General features: G+C 45.0%; 1 protein-coding gene across 2 annotated transcripts; it reads left to right on the plus strand.

Moving 5' to 3' along the window:
* The first annotated feature begins 1,333 nt into the window (after positions 1-1,333).
* Positions 1,334-18,112, plus strand: LOC130366760 (uncharacterized). Of its 2 annotated transcripts, none has more exons than XM_056569094.1 (5): positions 1,334-1,544; positions 9,193-9,331; positions 11,188-11,315; positions 14,709-14,761; positions 16,562-18,112. In XM_056569094.1, exons 1-5 carry the CDS (start codon positions 1,342-1,344, stop codon positions 17,425-17,427), a joined length of 1,389 nt encoding a protein of 462 aa, XP_056425069.1. In that variant the 5' UTR covers positions 1,334-1,341; the 3' UTR covers positions 17,428-18,112. The 2 variants fall into 2 exon arrangements, with proteins under 2 accessions (XP_056425069.1, XP_056425070.1); XM_056569095.1 differs by lacking the exon at positions 1,334-1,544 and adding an exon at positions 4,753-4,818.
* Positions 18,113-18,460: the final 348 nt, after the last annotated feature.

The following is an 18,460-nucleotide window of genomic DNA, read 5'->3' on the forward strand; positions in this document are numbered from 1 at the left end:
AGCTTGTGTGGTGTAAAGAAGGCTCTAATACTACTGTGTGAGACTGACGTGCGAAAATTCACATATGCGAAAATTCGCATATGCTAATTTTCGCATATGCTAATTTTCACATATGATAATTTTCGCATATGTGTATTTTCGCATATGCGAAAATAAACCGAGGGTATAACGAATATGCGAATATTCGCGAATATATGACGAATATTCGTCCATATATTCGCGAATATTCGCGAATTCGAATATGGCCTATGCTGCTCAACACTAGTAGTTATATTCTTGTAGATAGGAGCAGTATTATAGTAGTTATATTCTTGTATATAGGAGCAGTATTATAGTAGTTATATTCTTGTATATAGGGGCAGTATTATAGTAGTTATATTCTTGTATATAGGAGCAGTATTATAGTAGTTATATTCTTGTATATAGGAGACAGTATTATAGTAGTTATATTCTTGTAGATAGGAGCAGTATTATAGTAGTTATATTCTTGTATATAGGAGCAGTATTATAGTAGTTATATTCTTGTATATAGGGGCAGTATTATAGTAGTTATATTCTTGTATATAGGAGCAGTATTATAGTAGTTATATTCTTGTATATAGGAGACAGTATTATAGTAGTTATATTCTTGTATATAGGAGACAGTATTATAATAGTTATATTCTTGTATATAGGAGGCAGTATTATAGTAGATATATTCTTGTATATAGGAGCAGTATTATAGTAGTTATATTCTTGTATATAGGATCAGTATTATAGTAGTTATATTGTTGTATATAAGAGCAGTATTATAGTAGTTATATTGTTGTATATAGGGAGCAGTATTATAGTAGTTATATTCTTGTGTATAGGAGCAGTATTATAGTAGTTATATTCTTGTATATAGGAGCAGTATTATAGTAGTGATATTCTTGTACATAGGTGCAGTATTATAGTAGATATATTCTTGTATATAGGAGCAGTATTATAGTAGTTATATTCTTGTATATAGGAGCAGTATTATAGTAGTTATATTCTAGTATATATGGGCAGTATTATAGTAGTTATATTCTTGTATATAGGGAGCAGTTTTATAGTAGTTATATTCTTGTATATAGGAGGTAGTATTATAGTAGTTACATTATTGTATATATTGGGCAGTATTATAGTAGTTATATTCTAGTATATATGGGCAGTATTATAGTAGTTATATTCTTGTACATACGAGCAGTATTATAGTAGTTATGTTGTTTACATATGGGGCAGTTTTATAGAAGTTAAATTCATATACATAAGGGGCAGTCATATAGAGGTCAGTAATTTAAACCTTTTGTTTGTCCTTTAACAGCATTATTTTCCACTATGGCATCTAGCCGGCTACGGGTGGCGGTGATCGGAGCCGGGGCAGCTGGACTTGGCAGTGCACGTCACATCCTTTCAAGATCTATGAACTTTGAACCTCCAGTGGTGTTCGAGATGACAGGTCAAGTGGGGGGAACCTGGGTTTATATGGAAGACCTGGGAAATGCTGGGAATATACATTCCAGTATGTACAGAGATCTGAAGTAAGTTGATAAAGTCACAATAATATAATCATGTCATGTGACATCATCTTTGGATAATATGGTTCTGGTCACTATGCCTCTAATATAGTCCTGTTATCCCTCGGGCAGGTCACTCTTCATGGTCATAGGGCTGTTGTATGGCTATGGGATTTATGCTCTTTCTTTGGTTAGTTTATATTCCATTGTCATTTGTTATATACTGTAACTCTGGACAGGGCCAGATTAAGGCTGCCTGGAAGACGAAGCACTTCATTATGATGCCTCCCTCCCGCTCCCGACAGTTCCCTCACATTAGGTGCAGTATAGTTCCCCAACATTAGGTGCAGTATAGTTCCCCACATTAGGTGCAGTATAGTTCCCCAACATTAGGTGCAGTATAGTTCCCCCACATTAGGTGCAGTACAGTTCCCCCACATTAGGTGCAGTGTAGTTCCCCCACATTAGGTGCAGTACAGTTCCCCAACATTAGGTGCAGTACAGTTCCCCGCATTAGGTGCAGTACAGTTCCCCACATAAGGTGCAGTACAGTTCCCCCACATTAGGTGCAGTACAGTTCCCCCCATTAAGTGCTGTACAGTTCCCCCACATTAGGTGCTGTACAGTTCCCCCACATTAGGTGCAGTACAGTTCCCCCACATTAGGTGCAGTACAGTTCCCCCACATTAGGTGCAGTATAGTTCCCCACATTAGGTGCAGTATAGTTCCCCCACATTAGGTGCAGTATAGTTCCCCCACATTAGGTGCAGTACAGTTCCCCCACATTAGGTGCAGTACAGTTCCCCCACATTAGGTGCAGTATAGTTCCCCACATTAGGTGCAGTATAGTTCCCCCACATTAGGTGCAGTATAGTTCCCCCACATTAGGTGCAGTATAGTTCCCCACATTAGGTGCAATATAGTTCCCCCACATTAGGTGCAGTATAGTTCCCCCACATTAGGTGGAGTATAGTTCCCCACATTAGGTGCAGTATAGTTTCCCCACATTAGGTGCAGTATAGTTTCCCCACATTAGGTGCAGTATAGTTCCCCACATTAGGTGCAGTATAGTTCCCCCACATTAGGTGCAGTATAGTTCCCCCACATTAGGTGCAGTACAGTTCCCCAACATTAGGTGCAGTACAGTTCCCCGCATTAGGTGCAGTACAGTTCCCCACATAAGGTGCAGTACAGTTCCCCCACATTAGGTGCAGTACAGTTCCCCCCATTAAGTGCTGTACAGTTCCCCCACATTAGGTGCTGTACAGTTCCCCCACATTAGGTGCAGTACAGTTCCCCCACATTAGGTGCAGTACAGTTCCCCCACATTAGGTGCAGTATAGTTCCCCACATTAGGTGCAGTATAGTTCCCCCACATTAGGTGCAGTATAGTTCCCCCACATTAGGTGCAGTATAGTTCCCCACATTAGGTGCAGTATAGTTCCCCCACATTAGGTGCAGTATAGTTCCCCCACATTAGGTGGAGTATAGTTCCCCACATTAGGTGCAGTATAGTTTCCCCACATTAGGTGCAGTATAGTTTCCCCACATTAGGTGCAGTATAGTTCCCCACATTAGGTGCAGTATAGTTCCCCCACATTAGGTGCAGTATAGTTCCCCCACATTAGGTGCAGTAAAGTTCCCCACATTAGGTGCAGTACAGTTCCCCAACATTAGGTGCAGGATAGTTCCCCCCACATTAGGTGCAGTACAGTTCCCCCACATTAGATGCAGTATAGTTCCCCCACATTAGGAGCAGTATTTTCCCCCCACATTAGGTGCAGTATAGTTCCCCCCACATTAGGTGCCGTATAGTTCCCCACATTAGGTGCAGTATAGTTCCCCACATTAGGTGCAGTATAGTTCTCCACATTAGGTGCAGTACAGTTCCCCCACATTAGGTGCAGTATAGTTCTCCCCCCATTAGGTGCAGTATAGTTCCCCACATTAGGTGCAGTATAGTTCCCCACATTAGGTGCAGTACAGTTCCCCCACATTAGGTGCAGTATAGTTCCCCCACATTAGGTGCAGTATAGTTCCCCCACATTAGGTGCAGTATAGTTACCCCACATAAGGTGCAGTATAGTTCCCCACCTTAGGTGCAGTATAGTTCCCCACATTAGGTGCAGTATAGTGCCCCATGTTAGGTGCAGTATAGTTCCTCCACATTAGGTGCAGTATAGTCCCCCACATTAGGTGCAGTATAGTCCCCCACATTAGGTGCAGTATAGTTCCCCCACATTAGGTGCAGTATAGTTCCCCCCACATTAGGTGTAGTATAGTTCCCCACATTAAGTGCAGTATAGTTCCCCCACATTAGGTGCAGTATAGATCCCCACATTAGGTGCAGTATAGTTCCCCCACATTAGGTGCAGTATAGCTCCCCACATTGGGTGCAGTATAGTTCCCCTCATTAGATGCAGTACAGTTCCCCCACATTAGGTGCAATACAGTTCCCCCACATTAGGTGCAGCACAGTTCCCCCACATTAGGTGCAGTACATTTCCCCCACATTAGGTACAGTATAGTTCCCCACATTAGGTGCAGTATAGCTCCCCACATTAGGTGCAGTACAGTTCCCCCACATTAGGTACAGTATAGTTCCCCACATTAGGTGCAGTACAGTTCCCCCCACAGACATACAGCCTTCAGCCATATACAGTGTATGGCTGGAGACTGTATGCCTGTTTACTGCCCCACTTCAGTGTTCCAACCACCGCCCCACCGTTCTGGGACTCCAGGGACCGGGGTCATGATCTACTGCTATAGCCTATGGGCCATAGCAGTAGGTCCCGGGACCGTAGGAGCGGAGGTCGGAACACTGAAGATGATGCACCGCTGGTCACTTACCATGCGCGCGCGTCCTCCTCGATGCTCCGCTTTTCATCTATGGGTGCACACACGGGACGTCAGTGACGTCCCTGCGTGCTCCCCCTCCCGGCAGCCTCTGCGTTTTTAAAGTTAACGCGGGGGCCGCCGCAGAGAGGTGACCGCTGGGACATCCTTGTGTCCCGAAAAGATTTTTCGGGACACAGGGATGTCCCGAATGTGACGGGGGCCCCCTGCGGGCCCGGAGCAGGCGCTCCATGGGCGCCAATGATGATCCGGCCCTGACTCTGGAGGCCTAACTATGGGGGAGATTTATTATAATGTGCAGAGGAAAAGTTGCCCAGTTGCCCATAACAACCAATCTGATTGGTTGCTATGGGCAACTTGCAGCTTTTCCTTTTCACAGGTTTTGAGAAATCTCCCCTATAATATTCTGTAGCCACTTGGTCTGCACCTTCCATGTTTTTAGGTATTTCATAGGATCTTTTAAGGTTCTGGTTTTATGTATTATTTGTACATTTATTCTTTAACCCCTTAATGATGCGGCCAATTTTGGCCTTCAGGGCCAAGGCCCAATGTTCAAATCTGACCTTCCTCACTTTATGTGCTGATAACTTTGGGACACTTTAAAGGGGTACTCTGCCCACAGACATCCAAAGGATAGGGAATAAGGCATCTGGGCTGGGAGCCTCCGTGATCTCCGCGCAGCACCGTAAACAGACCACGTGACACCACTCCCCCTCGTGATGTCACGCCACGCACCCTCCATTCATGTCTATGAAGTCGATCCAAGTCGTCTGCTGTTTCACAGATAGCCTGTTTGTGGGGTCACTTCTAGGTTACCCTAATACTTAGGGGTATACCGTGGAAGGGAATTATGTTATAGATTATTAAAGATTGCACAAAACCCATGTAAACATGTGATAAAATGTAAACAAACCATAATCTTATATTGCACATAATGTGCAACGTGGATAGTGACCTTGAAGACTGCTTAGAACCGCACCCCATGATAACCTATAGAAGGGGGAGAAATCTTGGGGACAGATTAATGGAGAGCCACTTGGCCCCCTTAGAGAGACTCCCTGGTAACACCAATACTTGGCTAGGAAGACGTGAAGTCAAGGGTCATTTTTGCAGAGCAGGCGAGTTTATGTGCAAGACGAAAACAGTCTCTAATATCCAAACAGGAAGGAATTACCCAATCCAGCACTTCATTAACTGCAACACCAAAGCTGTTGTCTATGTAGCTACATGTCCATGACTCCGTCAATACGTTGGAAAGACGATCCGTGAACTAAAGAGACGCATTCTGGAACACGTCAGAAATAATAGAGATAAGCCTCTGGCCAAGCATATAGTGAGATACCATGGAGGAGATCCAAAAAGGTTGAAATTCCAGGGTATTGAAACCGCTAAAAATTAGAAAGGGGGGAGGGAACCTGGATAAATTGTTATTACAGAAGGAGATGAAATGGATCTACGAATTGGATAGTTTAGCCCCAAAGGGCATCAATGAAAATATTAATTTCACGTGTTTCATCTAGCCAGGCTAGCCTACTATGGGGGACGTTAGATGGAACGCTATAGGAAGACAGGGAAGCCGTACAGGGCTTTTAAGGAGTCAGTAAGAATTTATAAATAGGGATTTAATGGAGTAATAGGGCATAGGTTCCAGTGTGGGACCGTTCTTTTTAGGACGGCCACCCCACCTAGGTATAGGGCCCCAGTAACTAGGACTCACCAGGGTGTAATAGACAAGCCCCTTCCCCTACGCTACTGCCCTGTCACCTTTCTGCCACCTAGGACTAGGGAGGTCAGTTAGGGAGGTGGTGCTATTGTTAGCGCACCCGTATACGTCACCCCATTAGTGTGGAATATGCCTATCTCTATTATTTTATGTATACTATCCTTTATCCATTAAAATGAATATATCTCCATCTGTAGGGTACCATAGGTGTGTACGGAACTAACGTTGTAAATTGTTTCTTTACTGTGTACGCCTCTATAGACATCGCTTGCTGTGCACTAGCCACGCAAGAGTTAAGTCCTATAGCAGAAATTCGGCCGAAAGTAACTGTGGTAATAATAAATAAATTCCAATTCCCTTCAGGGTCGAAAACCCATCCGGGACTAAGACCCCCAACTAGGGTTACCCTTTTAAAACTTCACTTTTATTTATTATTTGTTAAAATCTAATTATAGTGTAAAAATAATACAAAAGAAGGTGTTTAAAAACACAATATATAGGAATTGGATTGGTCCAATAATGGTTCCACTAATTCTATTTCAACTCAGGCTTCTATGTTAGTGACTCTTTTATTCCATTATTCTGGGTCCTGAGACTCCAATTTTAACGGTCCACATAACATATAACCTCCTCTATTTTATCTACCAATTCCTATTATTGCTTATTAAAATTTGTTGCTCCCTAGCATCCCCCCCGACGTTTCGCTGGAGAGACCCAGCTTTATCAAGGCATAGGACAGTAAGTGTGGAACGCCAGAGCTATATACGCATGCGCAGTTTGGCAGCAGGTAATTGTTGACAGTGGTTGCCAGGACACGTCCGTGGAGCGGCGTCGGGCGCGTCTGTAGCGCTGACGGCGCTGGCCAGGTCAGCTGATCCCAGCGCGAAAACCGGAAGTTGTCACCGGAAGAGCGCATACGGGGATCGCGACCTGATGAGGTAAGACGCCGGGCGGCGGCAGCGCGCATGAAGAGCGCGCGCCGCAGTGTATCCATGAGCTGACACAGCGCGGACTGGAGACACCAGACTTCAGAGCTCCATACTGTAGGGACCGTGAGTGGCCCGTGTTACTGAGCGCAATAGAGGTAATTGGGGTTATGTGCAATCTAAGATTATGGTATCTGATTAGCACAGGGATATGTGCAATACGTATTACAGAAGTGCAATATCTTTCTTTGTTTACATTTTATCACATGTTTACATGGGCTTTGTGCAATCTTTCATAATCTATAACAGCAGTCTTCAAACTGTGGCCCTCCAGATGTTGCAAAACTACAACTCCCAGCATGCCCGGACAGCCAATGGCTGTCCGGGCATGCTGGGAATTGTAGTTTTGTAACAGCTGGAGGGCCACAGTTTGAAGACCAATGATCTATAACATAATCCCCTTCCACGGTATACCCCTAAGTATTAGGGTCACCTAGAAGTGACCCCACAAACAGGCTATCTGTGAAACAGCAGACGACTTGGTGCCATTAAAGGGGTAGTCCAGTGGTGAAAAACTTATCCCCTATCCTAAGGATAGGGGATAAGTTTGAGATTGCGGGGGGTCCGACCGCTGGGGCCCCCTGCGATCTCTCTATACGGGGGCCAGGCTCTCAGCCCAGATAGCGGGTTTCGACCCCCGCACGAAGCGGCGGCCGACACGCCCCCTCAATACATCTCAATGGCAGAGCCGGAGATTGCCGAAGACAGCGCTTCGGCTCTGCCATAGAGTTGTATTGAGGGGGCGTGTCGGCCGCTGCTTCGTGCGGAGGTCGACACGCCCCCTTCCCGCAGGCTGTCGGGGCTCCGTACAGAAGATCGCAGGGGGCCCCAGCGGTCGGACCCCCCCGCGATCTGCAACTTATCCCCTATCCTTAAGATGGGGGATAAGTTGTTCACCACTGAGTCACCTCCTGAGGACACTGACGTTATAGTCAGCAGAAACACGTTGGGAGATAGGATCTTGTATATATAGACTCCTATAGCAACAAGCTGGGGGTCTGTTTGGAGCATTTAAGGCACTTTACTTTGCTTATTATTTCACACATTGAGGGGGCACATTTTCTTTTTTTTTTTTTTTTGTGGTGATTTTTTATTTTCGGCACTTCTTTATCTTTATATTCTTTTTGATTTGCCAAGAAGTAACTCTACTAGGCTTAGGATTAGCCTTACAATATCCTGTATTTTGCTATATGAAGTAGGGGATAAGATGTCTGATCGCGGGGGTCCCGCTGCTGAGAACCCCCGCAATCTCTCCTGCAGCCCCACGAGTCATCAGCTGTACGGAGCTAAGTGTTTGCTCTGTGGCTGATGACTCCCGATACTCAATGGGAGGGGGCATGATGTCATGAGGGGGCGGAACCTTGATGTCACGATACTCCGACTCCGGCTCCGGCCACGATAAGTGGGGGGTCCAAACACTAGGATCCCCACTGATCAGAAGAACAGAGGAGTACTTGCACAACCATCACTCCTCCATTCATTATGAAGATGGCCGATCTCAGCGCTCCCTTCATTTAGGGAACAGTTTTTCTCAATTCTTGTGATCGGTGGGGGTCCTGTAGATAGGGGATAACTTTGTGAGTCTGGAATCCCCCCCCCCCCCCCCCCCCACACCAATTCTAAATTTTCTCTTGAACCTTTGATTAAACGTCAATGGCTATGGGGTCAGAAAAGGTTCAATAAGACACCCCCCCCCCCCTATTATTTTATTCTTCATTATCATATTCTAGACTAACATTGTTATGACGGATGTAGATTTTACCTTAAAAGGGGTAATCCGCCCCTAAACATCGTATCCCCTATCCAAAGGAAAGGGATTAAGATGTCTGATCTCAGGGGTCCCGAAGCGCTGGGTGCTGGCGGCGGGGGTCGTTATGTTACAGCCACACCCCTTGTGACATCACACCACACCCCCTCAACACCACGCCCCCTCCCATAGACTTGCGTTGAGGGGGCGTGGTGTGACATCAAGAGGGCGTGGCCATGAAGTCACGACCCCTGCCGCCTGCTCCAAGCATTCGGAACAAAATGTTCTGAACACTGGGGCAGCGGAATACCCCTTTAAGATTTATCATTGAAGGATCATTTTTATCTCTCGCTCTTTTAGGACAAATCTTCCTAAAGAGATTATGGAATTTCCAGACTTTCCCTTCGATCCCTCCCTGCCATCCTTCCTCCATCATTCTGAAGTGCTGAAATACCTGGAGGATTACACAGATACATTTTCCATCCGGCCACACATCAGGGTGAGTCCATCTCAGGCCTGGACCATAACCTCTGTTCATGGGTCTGGGCTTAAATATTTTGTGGCTTTTGAACTAACATTTAGCTTTATACAAGTCAGCAAGAAACACAGCCTCAGGGGAGGTGTATAACTACTATATATCCTGATCCCATAGAGATAGAAGCAGCAGTATACAGATAGAGCTGGAGGGGAGGTGTATAACTACTATATATCCTGATCCCATAGAGATAGAAGCAGCAGTATACAGATAGAGCTGGAGGGGAGGTGTATAACTACTATATATCCTGATCCCATAGAGATAGAAGCAGCAGTATACAGATAGAGCTGGAGGGGAGGTGTATAACTACTATATATCCTGATCCCATAGAGATAGAAGCAGCAGTATACAGATAGAGCTGGATGGGAGGTGTTTAACTACTATATATCCTAATGTCAAAATGATAGCAGCAGTATACAGATAGAGTTGGAGGGGAGGTGTTTAACTACTATATATCCTGATGTCATAATGATAGCAGCAGTATACAGATAGAGTTGGAGGGGAGGTGTATAACTACTTTATATCCTGATCCCATAGAGAAAGAAGCAGCAGTATACAGATAGATCTGGAGGGGAGGTGTATAACTACTATATATCCTGATCCCATAGAGATAGAAGCAACAGTATACAGATAGAGCTGGATGGGAGGTGTTTAACTACTATATATCCTAATGTCAAAATGATAGCAGCAGTATACAGATAGAGTTGGAGGGGAGGTGTATAACTACTATATATCCTGATCCCATAGAGATAGCAGCAGTATACAGATAGAGTTGGAGGGGAGGTGTATAACTACTGTATATCCTGATCCCATAGAGAAAGAAGCAGCAGTATACAGATAGAGCTGGAGGAGAGGTGTATAACTACTATATATCCTGATCCCATAGTGATAGCAGCAGTATACAGATAGAGCTGGAGGGGAGGTGTATAACTGTTATATATCCTGATCCCATAGAGATAGAAGCAGCAGTATACAGACAGAGCTGGAGGGGAGGTGTTTAACTACTATATATCCTGATGTCATAATGATAGCAGCAGCAGTATACATAAAGAGCTGTAGGGGAGTGTATAACTACTGTATATCCTGATTCCATAGAGAAATAAACAGCAGTATACAGATAGAGCTGGAGGAGAGGTGTATAACTACTATATTTCCTGAGCCCATAGAGAGAGAAGCAGCAGTAAACAGATAGAGCTGGATGGGAGGTGTTTAACTACTATATATCCTGATGTCATAATGATAGCAGCAGTATACAGATAGAGTTGGAGGGGAGGTGTATAACTACTGTATATCCTGATCCCATAGAGAAAGAAACAGCAGTATACAGATAGAGCTGGATGGGAGGTGTATAACTACTATATATCCTGATCACATAGAGATAGCAGAAGCAGTATACAGATAGAGCTGGAGGGGAGATGTATTACTACAATATATCCTGATGCCATAAAGATAGCAGCAGTATACAGATAGAGCTGGATGGGAGGTGTATAACTACTATATATCCTGATGCCATAAAGATAGCAGATGGAGCTGGGAGGTATCTGGTAGGTGATGATGTCATCCTGCAGTCCACAGGAAATCAGAAACCAGGTATGACATCCTGCCCCCCACAAAAAGCACAGTAGCTTTTTTTTTTTTGTCAAACTTCTGATCACATGACCAAGTAAGCGTAATGAAGTGCATGGAGGCAGCTGTGCAGGAAAGAAACAGATGGCGCTGAATGACCAGTGAGGTTGTGTGTGCATGATATGGGCAAAGAACAAACAAACCCTGGAGTGCTTCTTTAATTTAAGCCTGACCACATCCTCTATACTCTGCAGTTTAACACCCCTGTGGTGTCCGTCTATCCTGTCCTTGAAGACCAAGGTCAGATCTCCTGGAGGGTCATATCCAGCAGCCAAGGAGAAGAAGTGCTGGAAAAATTTGATGCGGTCATGGTGTGTGTGGGGTAAGTGTCACCTGTTGGCACCTTTGCCCAACTCTCTCCTGAGGTTAAGGGTATGTTCACACGATGACATTTCCGTGTGGCATTCTGCATTAGAATTCTGCACGGACATTCCGCAGCAGCAGAGTTCCATTGATTTGAATGGGATTCTGCTGCTCTGTTCACACGCCAGAAATATCTGGTGCAGAAATTCCGATTCCGGTGTCCGCAGAAAGACATGTCTACTTTTTTGGTGGAGTCCACATGGACTATGTCTATGAGACATAAAAAAGGAAAGAAATCTCGGCATCCAAGGTTGCACTGCAATCAGGAACTCTTTATTAAAACATTGTGCAGACAGAACACATAACGCCAACGCGTTTCGGGTAGTTAGCCCTTAAAGGGGTACTCCGCTGCTCAACGTTTGGAACAAACTGTTCCTAACGCTGGAGCCGGCGCTGGGAGCTCGTGACATCATAGCCCTGCCCCCCTCATGATGCCACACCCGCCCCACCCCCTCAATGCAAGTCTATGGGAGGGGGCGTGACATCATGAGGGGTGTAGCTATGATGTCACAAGCTCCCGGCGCCTGCTCCAGCGTTCAGAACAGTTTTTTCCAAACGCTGAGCAGCGGAGTACCCCTTTAAACATGGCATAAAACAATGCAGTTTCAACAAGCTTTATATGTACAAAAAAAACAAGTCACATTAGTGATTTCTCTAAACTCATGCATAAAAACCGGAATGGTTTCCCAAAAACACAGACCAATGGAACTATTCATTACAAGTAAAGGGTAAGTGGCTTCACCTCTTGCATAAAGAATATTACAAAACATTGTCTACAGAAAAGAAAGAAAAAAACACACAAAGAATGTATAAATAATGCTATTGTGGTGTCCCAAGGTGTATGGCGGGACCACGGGTGTAGCGGTGTAGGTGGTGGGGCCAGATGATATTAACTCCTGGGGCAAGATGTTGCTAACCCCCAGACGCCATAGCGGTTTTTGGTACCAGAACCACATGAACAGTATCTACGCTTTTCCAATGGCTAGTTAAAGGGGTAGTCCAGTGGTGAAAAACTTAACCCCTATCCTAAGGATAGGGGATAAGTTTCAGATCGCCGGGGGTCCGACCGCTGGGGCCCCTCGTGATCTCTCTGTACTGGGGCCAGGCTCGCTGGCCAGATAGCGGGTGTCGACCACTGCACAAAGCGGCGGCCAACACGCCCCCTCAATAGAACTCCATGGCAGAGCCGGAGATTGCCAAAGGCAGCGCTCCGGCTGTGCCACAGACCTGTATTGAGGGGGCATGTAGGCTGCCGCTTCGTGCAGGTGGTCAACACGCCTCCTTCCCGCAGGCTGTCAGGGCCCCGTACAGGAGATCGCAGGGGGCCCCAGCGGTCGGACCCCCCGGAATCTGAAACTTATCCCCTAGCCTTAGGATAGGGGATAAGTTTTTCCCCACTGGATATCTCCTTTAAGGAAAGGAGAGTCCACAACCAGTTATGGTTGAACGAAGGCTTTACTGAGTATAAGACAGGTGTTATTATCTTCACATCTAGGCCAGATTCCCAGAGAGGTGGCCAGGAACCCAGAAGGACCTTGCAGCTTTCTGGGGCCAATTATACTTGTAATAGACTTGAGACAATTATCTTGAGGCTTGACTATATGCAAGACTTGACTATTTGTAGTGACAGCAGACATAGACTTTTGACTTACTGGAATGACTGTAGCTTTGTGGTCTTCCAGACGCTGGTCACTAGCACTGAGATCTCTGGTGGTTGCTGGTTCTCAGTAAAGCAAGAGAAGAGAGTGAATGCCCGCCCCTTTATATAGTGGGGGGCTGAACTAAGGCCCATTGGTCAAGCTGCGGGTCATAGGTTAAGCTGGTGCTCTCTGGGTAACATCATGTGACAACATAACATAGCATGTGACAATCTCACAGGTCCTTTAGACAACTCGCAGGTCCTTTAAACTATCTATACAATAGGACACTGTCTACACATAAGGTAACTAACATAAATAACATTATAGAAAGAGCAGGAGAGCCCCCAGGTCATTGAGGGACTCATCCTGACAGGGCCTAAGTGTAGTGCAGTACCATGTCCTGTACTGGGACATTCACTACAATATGCCTACTATTCCTAACTCGGCATAGAATAGACTATACCTCTTACCATATACACAGACCAGTACTACAGGAATATAGTCTAAATACTTATAGGTTGTATATGATAATGCACCTAACTGGCTGCTAACAGAAACGACACTATAATATTTTAATAGACCACAATTCATGTTCAAAAGGATCGACATATGTAAAAAGCTATGAATATACAAAAGAGGGCAGATCGAAAGAATTATTAACAGAGAAATCCAAAAAGTAATAAAAAAATTAATTAATTAATTAATAAAAAAAATGTGTATGAGACAGCGCATTTCTGATCGGTCCGGGCGCCGGCATTTTCTCCTGGAGCTCCGCAGTCTGTGGAATGTCTGCACAGAGATTTTCCGTAGGGACATTCCATCGTGTGAACATGGCCTAATATGGAGTCCAAAAAAACCTCTCTCCATTGTCCTTGCTATCTTGATATTTCCAATACCCATTTTCTCAGGATTCGCTCATGGCATGGGATCTCTCTTGTGGATATGGGTCCTAATCTGGAGAATGGAGCCTCTTGCTCCAGAGCGGAAGCATTCTAGATGTAGATCATGGTGCCAGTCAGGATTTGCAAGGAGTCGTTTGATATCTGGCATCAGTCCAATGGATCTTCCAAGTACTTGATTTACCCGGCAAAAGGTCCTATGGCTTATTTAAAGGGGTTATCCAGGAAAAAACTTTTTTTTTTTAAATATCAAATGGCTCCAGAAAGTTAAACAGATTTGTAATTTACTTCTATTAAAAAATCTTAATCCTTTCAGTACTTATGAGCTGCTGAAGTTGAGTTGTTCTTTTCTGTCTGAATGTTCTCTGATGACACGTGTCTCGGGAACTGTCCAGAGTAGAAGCAAATCCCCATAGCAAACCTCTTCTACTCTGTGCAGTTCCCGAGACAAGCAGAGATGTCAGCAGAGAGCACTGTTGCCAGACAGAAAAGAACAACTCAACTTCAGCAGCTGATAATTATTGGAAAGATTAATATTTTTTAATAGAAGTAATTTACAAATCTGTTTAACTTTCTGGAGCCAGTTGATATAAAAAAAATTTTTTTCCTGGAATACCCCTTTAACTTTGGAACTGGTGTCCTGGGGGAAACTAGAGTACAGCAGACATCCATGATTGGTCCACCATGAGCTTCTCTTCAGTTTCTTGTTGACCTCTCTCCAGTCTCTGTCTTCTCTTCTACTTTCATTCATTAATTTCATCAATGTTAAAGACCTCTCTCGTTCACACTACTGTTGTGTCCCATTCTCTGCAGACATTACTCTCACCCCTACATCCCTGACATTGATGGCATCAAGGACTTTCAAGGTGAGAAAACAAGTTAAAAGGGTACTTAAATTGTGAAAAACTATTTTTTTTAAATCAACTGGTGCCAGAACGTTAAACAGATTTGTAAATTACTTCTATTTAAAAATCTTAATCCTTTCAGTACTTATCAGCTGCTATATGCTTCACAGGAAGTTCTTTTCTTTTTAAATTTATTTTCTGTCTGACCATAGTGCTCTCTGCTGACACCTCTGTCCATGTCAGGAACTGTCCAGAGCAGGAGAAAATCCCCATAGCAAACCTATCCTGCTCTGGACAGTTCCTGATACAGACAGAGGTGTCAGCACTGTGGTCAGACAGAAAGGAAATTAAAAAAGAAATGAACTTCCTGTGGCGCATACAGCAGCTGATAAGTACCGGAAGGGTTAAGATTTTTAAATAGAAGTAATTTACAAATCTGTCTAAAGTTCCGGCACCAGTTGATTTAAAAAAAGAAAAATGTTTCACCTGGGTACCCCTTTAATGACTTGGTTCTTTACTGCTTTTCCCAAAAAGATAGATGAGAAGGTTTAAAGGGGTACTCAAAGGCCAGCGATCGGAACATTTATTTCCGAACACTGTGTGCGCTCTGTGGGGGTTGGCCATGCCATGCCCCCTACCATAGACTTGCATTGAGGGGGCAGGACGTAATGTCACGAGGGGGGCGTGGTCTACCCCCGCAGAGCACGTACACACAGTGTTCGGAACTAAATGTTCCGAATGCTGGCCAGTGGAGTACCCCTTTAAAGACTGGCTCCAAATATGGTGGAAAACTCAAAAGTATCAGCATACAATGTCTGAAATAATCCAGGACATTAAAGGGGTACTCCGGGGGAAAACATTTTTTTTTAAATCAACTGGTGGCAGAAAGTTCTATAGATTTGTAAATTACTTCTATATAAAAAAAAATCTTAATCCTTCCAGTACTTATCAGCTGCTGTATGCTTCAGAGGAAGTTGTGTAGTTTTTTTCTGTCTGACCACAGTGCTGACACCTCTGTCCATGTCAGGAACTGTCCAGAGCAGGAGAGGTTCGCTATGGGGATTTGCTCCTACTCTGGACAGTTCCTGACACAGACAGAGGTGTCAGCAGAGAGCACTGTGGTGAGATAGAAAAGAACTACACAACTTCCTTTGGAGCATACAGCTGCTGATAAGTATTGGAAGGATTTAGATTTTTGATTGTAGGAATTGACTAATCTTTTTAACTTTCTGGAACCAGTTGATATGAAAAAAATTGTTTTCCAACAGAGAACCCCTTTAAAGGGGTAATCCGGCGCTTAGACATCTTATCCCCTATCCAAAGGATAGGGGATAAGATGCCTGATCGCGGGGGTCCCGCCGCTGGGGACCCCCGTAATCTTGCACCCCGTTAAAATCAGTCCCCGGAGTGTGTTCGCTCGGGGTCTGATTACTGCCGATCACAGGGCCGGAGCGTTGTGACGTCAAGGCTCCGCCTCATGTGACATCACACTTCGCCCCCTCAATGCAAGCCTATGGGAGGGGGCGTGACAGCTGTCACGCCCCCTCCCATAGGCTTGCATTGAGGGGGCGGAGCGTGACATCACAACGCTCCAGCCCCGTGATCTGCAGTAATCAGACCCTGAGCGAACACACTCCGGGGACTGATTTTAACGGGGTGCGACGCGCAAGATCACGGGGGTCTTATGGATAGGGGATATGATGTCTAAGCGCCGGAGTACCCCTTTAAGGGGGTTTCCAGCTTTAATAAATGACTACACTTGTACATTCATCTCAGGTCCTGGACTTTGTTACATTATAATTATTTTCATTACTTTTTCAGGAGAAATATTACACAGCCATTTTTATCGCTATCCGGAGGTCTTCTCCTCACGTTCCATAGTCCTTTTAGGCTCAGGACCTTCAGGTGTAGACATAGCCATGGAACTTTCTGCACATGCCAAATATGTCATTTTGAGCCACCGCGGGCCTCCCCTAAAATGGACCCCACCAGGGAATGTCTCAGAGGCACCTCCAGTGGTCAGTGCTACTCGTAATGGACTCATTTTTGAGGATGGAACAAAGGTTGAGGCAGATACATTGATTTTCTGTACTGGTTACCAATACAACTACCCATTCTTTTTACCTAAGACCCCAAGAAGGGCTGGTGATGGCCTCACTGATAGTGAAGAGGTGGAATATGAGGATGTATTGGACTGGGGATTTTTGGAGGGTGAAGACATGGATAGACCTGATCGAGGGGAAGGTCACCTTCTGCCAATCTATAAACACTTATTCCATGCCCGATACCCCACCTTGTGCTTTATTGGGGCCTGTAAAATTGTGCTCCCATTCCCATTTGTCGATTGCCAGGCCCAGTTTTTCCTTTTAACACTGGAGGGCAAATGCCCACTACCACCTGTGGAACAAATGCTTTCTGAATCTCGTAAAGAGTATATAGAGCACCGAAACTCAGGTTTACCCCTCAAATACCTTCACCTCCTAGGACCAGACCAGTTCAAGTATAACCGGTGGTTGGCAGACACTGCAGGGTTTGAGCCACTGGCCCCTGTGCTAGAAAAGTTGTATGACGCGGCTCGAGAATGCAGAAGCTCAAACCTTTTAGAATTTCGAAAATTCAACTATAGGATATTGAACAGAGAGGAGTTTGAAGTGCAGACGGATGGGGTAAAAGAGGTCTATGGGTAACTGATATACTCCAGATGGAAATGATCCTCGTTCCTATTTACAATTCCTCTACCATAAAACCAGTTATGATCCTTTTACAGGGGACAATTATCGGCTAAATGGACGTTCCTAGAGATTCTCGTCCCCAATAATCTTCCCATGTATACGGACCAGTGATCAGAAAACAAAGGACCAAATGTTCACTTGTCGGCCGGTTGGATTTTTTGAGCGGCCTTTTAAATTATTGTTTTTAGCTCCATATGGGTAAATAGGGGGATGTATGGCTGACAATGATGAATGTAATAGAGATCGACACTCCTTATCCTCCCCAGACGGCCCGTCTAAAAGGGATTTTACTCTACATTATGGAACCTGTCACAACCTCTAGTCAATAGGTTTAGGCACGTTCAGCATGGGGGCAGTCAGTATGCCAATTTTGGAGGCCACGATGAAGTACCCTACTTAATGGATGGCATACATCTACACAGGACTTTCCATATCCATAGGAAACACAACATTAGTAAACATATTGGTGTTGTCTTTGTGAAGAATATCGATTTTGGGGCTACCATCAGGATTTACTATCGGAGGCACTGCAATCATGGACCTTGACTAATAGGGGGTCAACTGGTCAGCTTACCCTCGATAGAAGGAGCCACACAGTGAGAGTACAAAAAATCTGGCTGCTGATCTCACTAGGAATACCCATTTAAAGGGGTACTCAACTGCCCCAGTGTCCTGAACATTTAGTTCCGAACGCTGGGTGCGGGCTGTGGGAGTCGTGACGTCATGACCATGCCCCTCGTGACGTCACGCCGAGCCCCCTCAATGCAAGTCTATGCTTTGAGGGGGGCGTAGCGTGATGTCACGAGGGGCGTGGCCATGACATCACGACACCCACGCCCCCTCAATGCAAGTCTATGGGAGGGGGCGTGACAGTCACGCCCCCTCCCATAGACTTTCATTGAGGGGGCGTGGCCGTGATGTCATGAGGAGATGTGACTGTGACATCACGACACCCACAGCCTGCACCCAGCATTCGGAACTAAATGTT

This window comes from Hyla sarda, chromosome 4 (assembly GCF_029499605.1).
Source record: "Hyla sarda isolate aHylSar1 chromosome 4, aHylSar1.hap1, whole genome shotgun sequence".
NCBI lineage: Eukaryota > Metazoa > Chordata > Amphibia > Anura > Hylidae > Hyla > Hyla sarda.

What these genes read in the sequence shown, in the direction of transcription:
- LOC130366760 (XM_056569094.1), top strand. Translation starts at nt 1,342, where the DNA reads ATGGCATCTAGCCGGCTACGGGTGGCGGTGATCGGAGCCGGGGCAGCT. An exon ending in AGTATGTACAGAGATCTGAA is followed by an intron (nt 1,545 to 9,192) that starts GTAAGTTGATAA and finishes TCGCTCTTTTAG; the next exon opens with GACAAATCTTCCTAAAGAGA. An exon ending in CCATCCGGCCACACATCAGG is followed by an intron (nt 9,332 to 11,187) that starts GTGAGTCCATCT and finishes TATACTCTGCAG; the next exon opens with TTTAACACCCCTGTGGTGTC.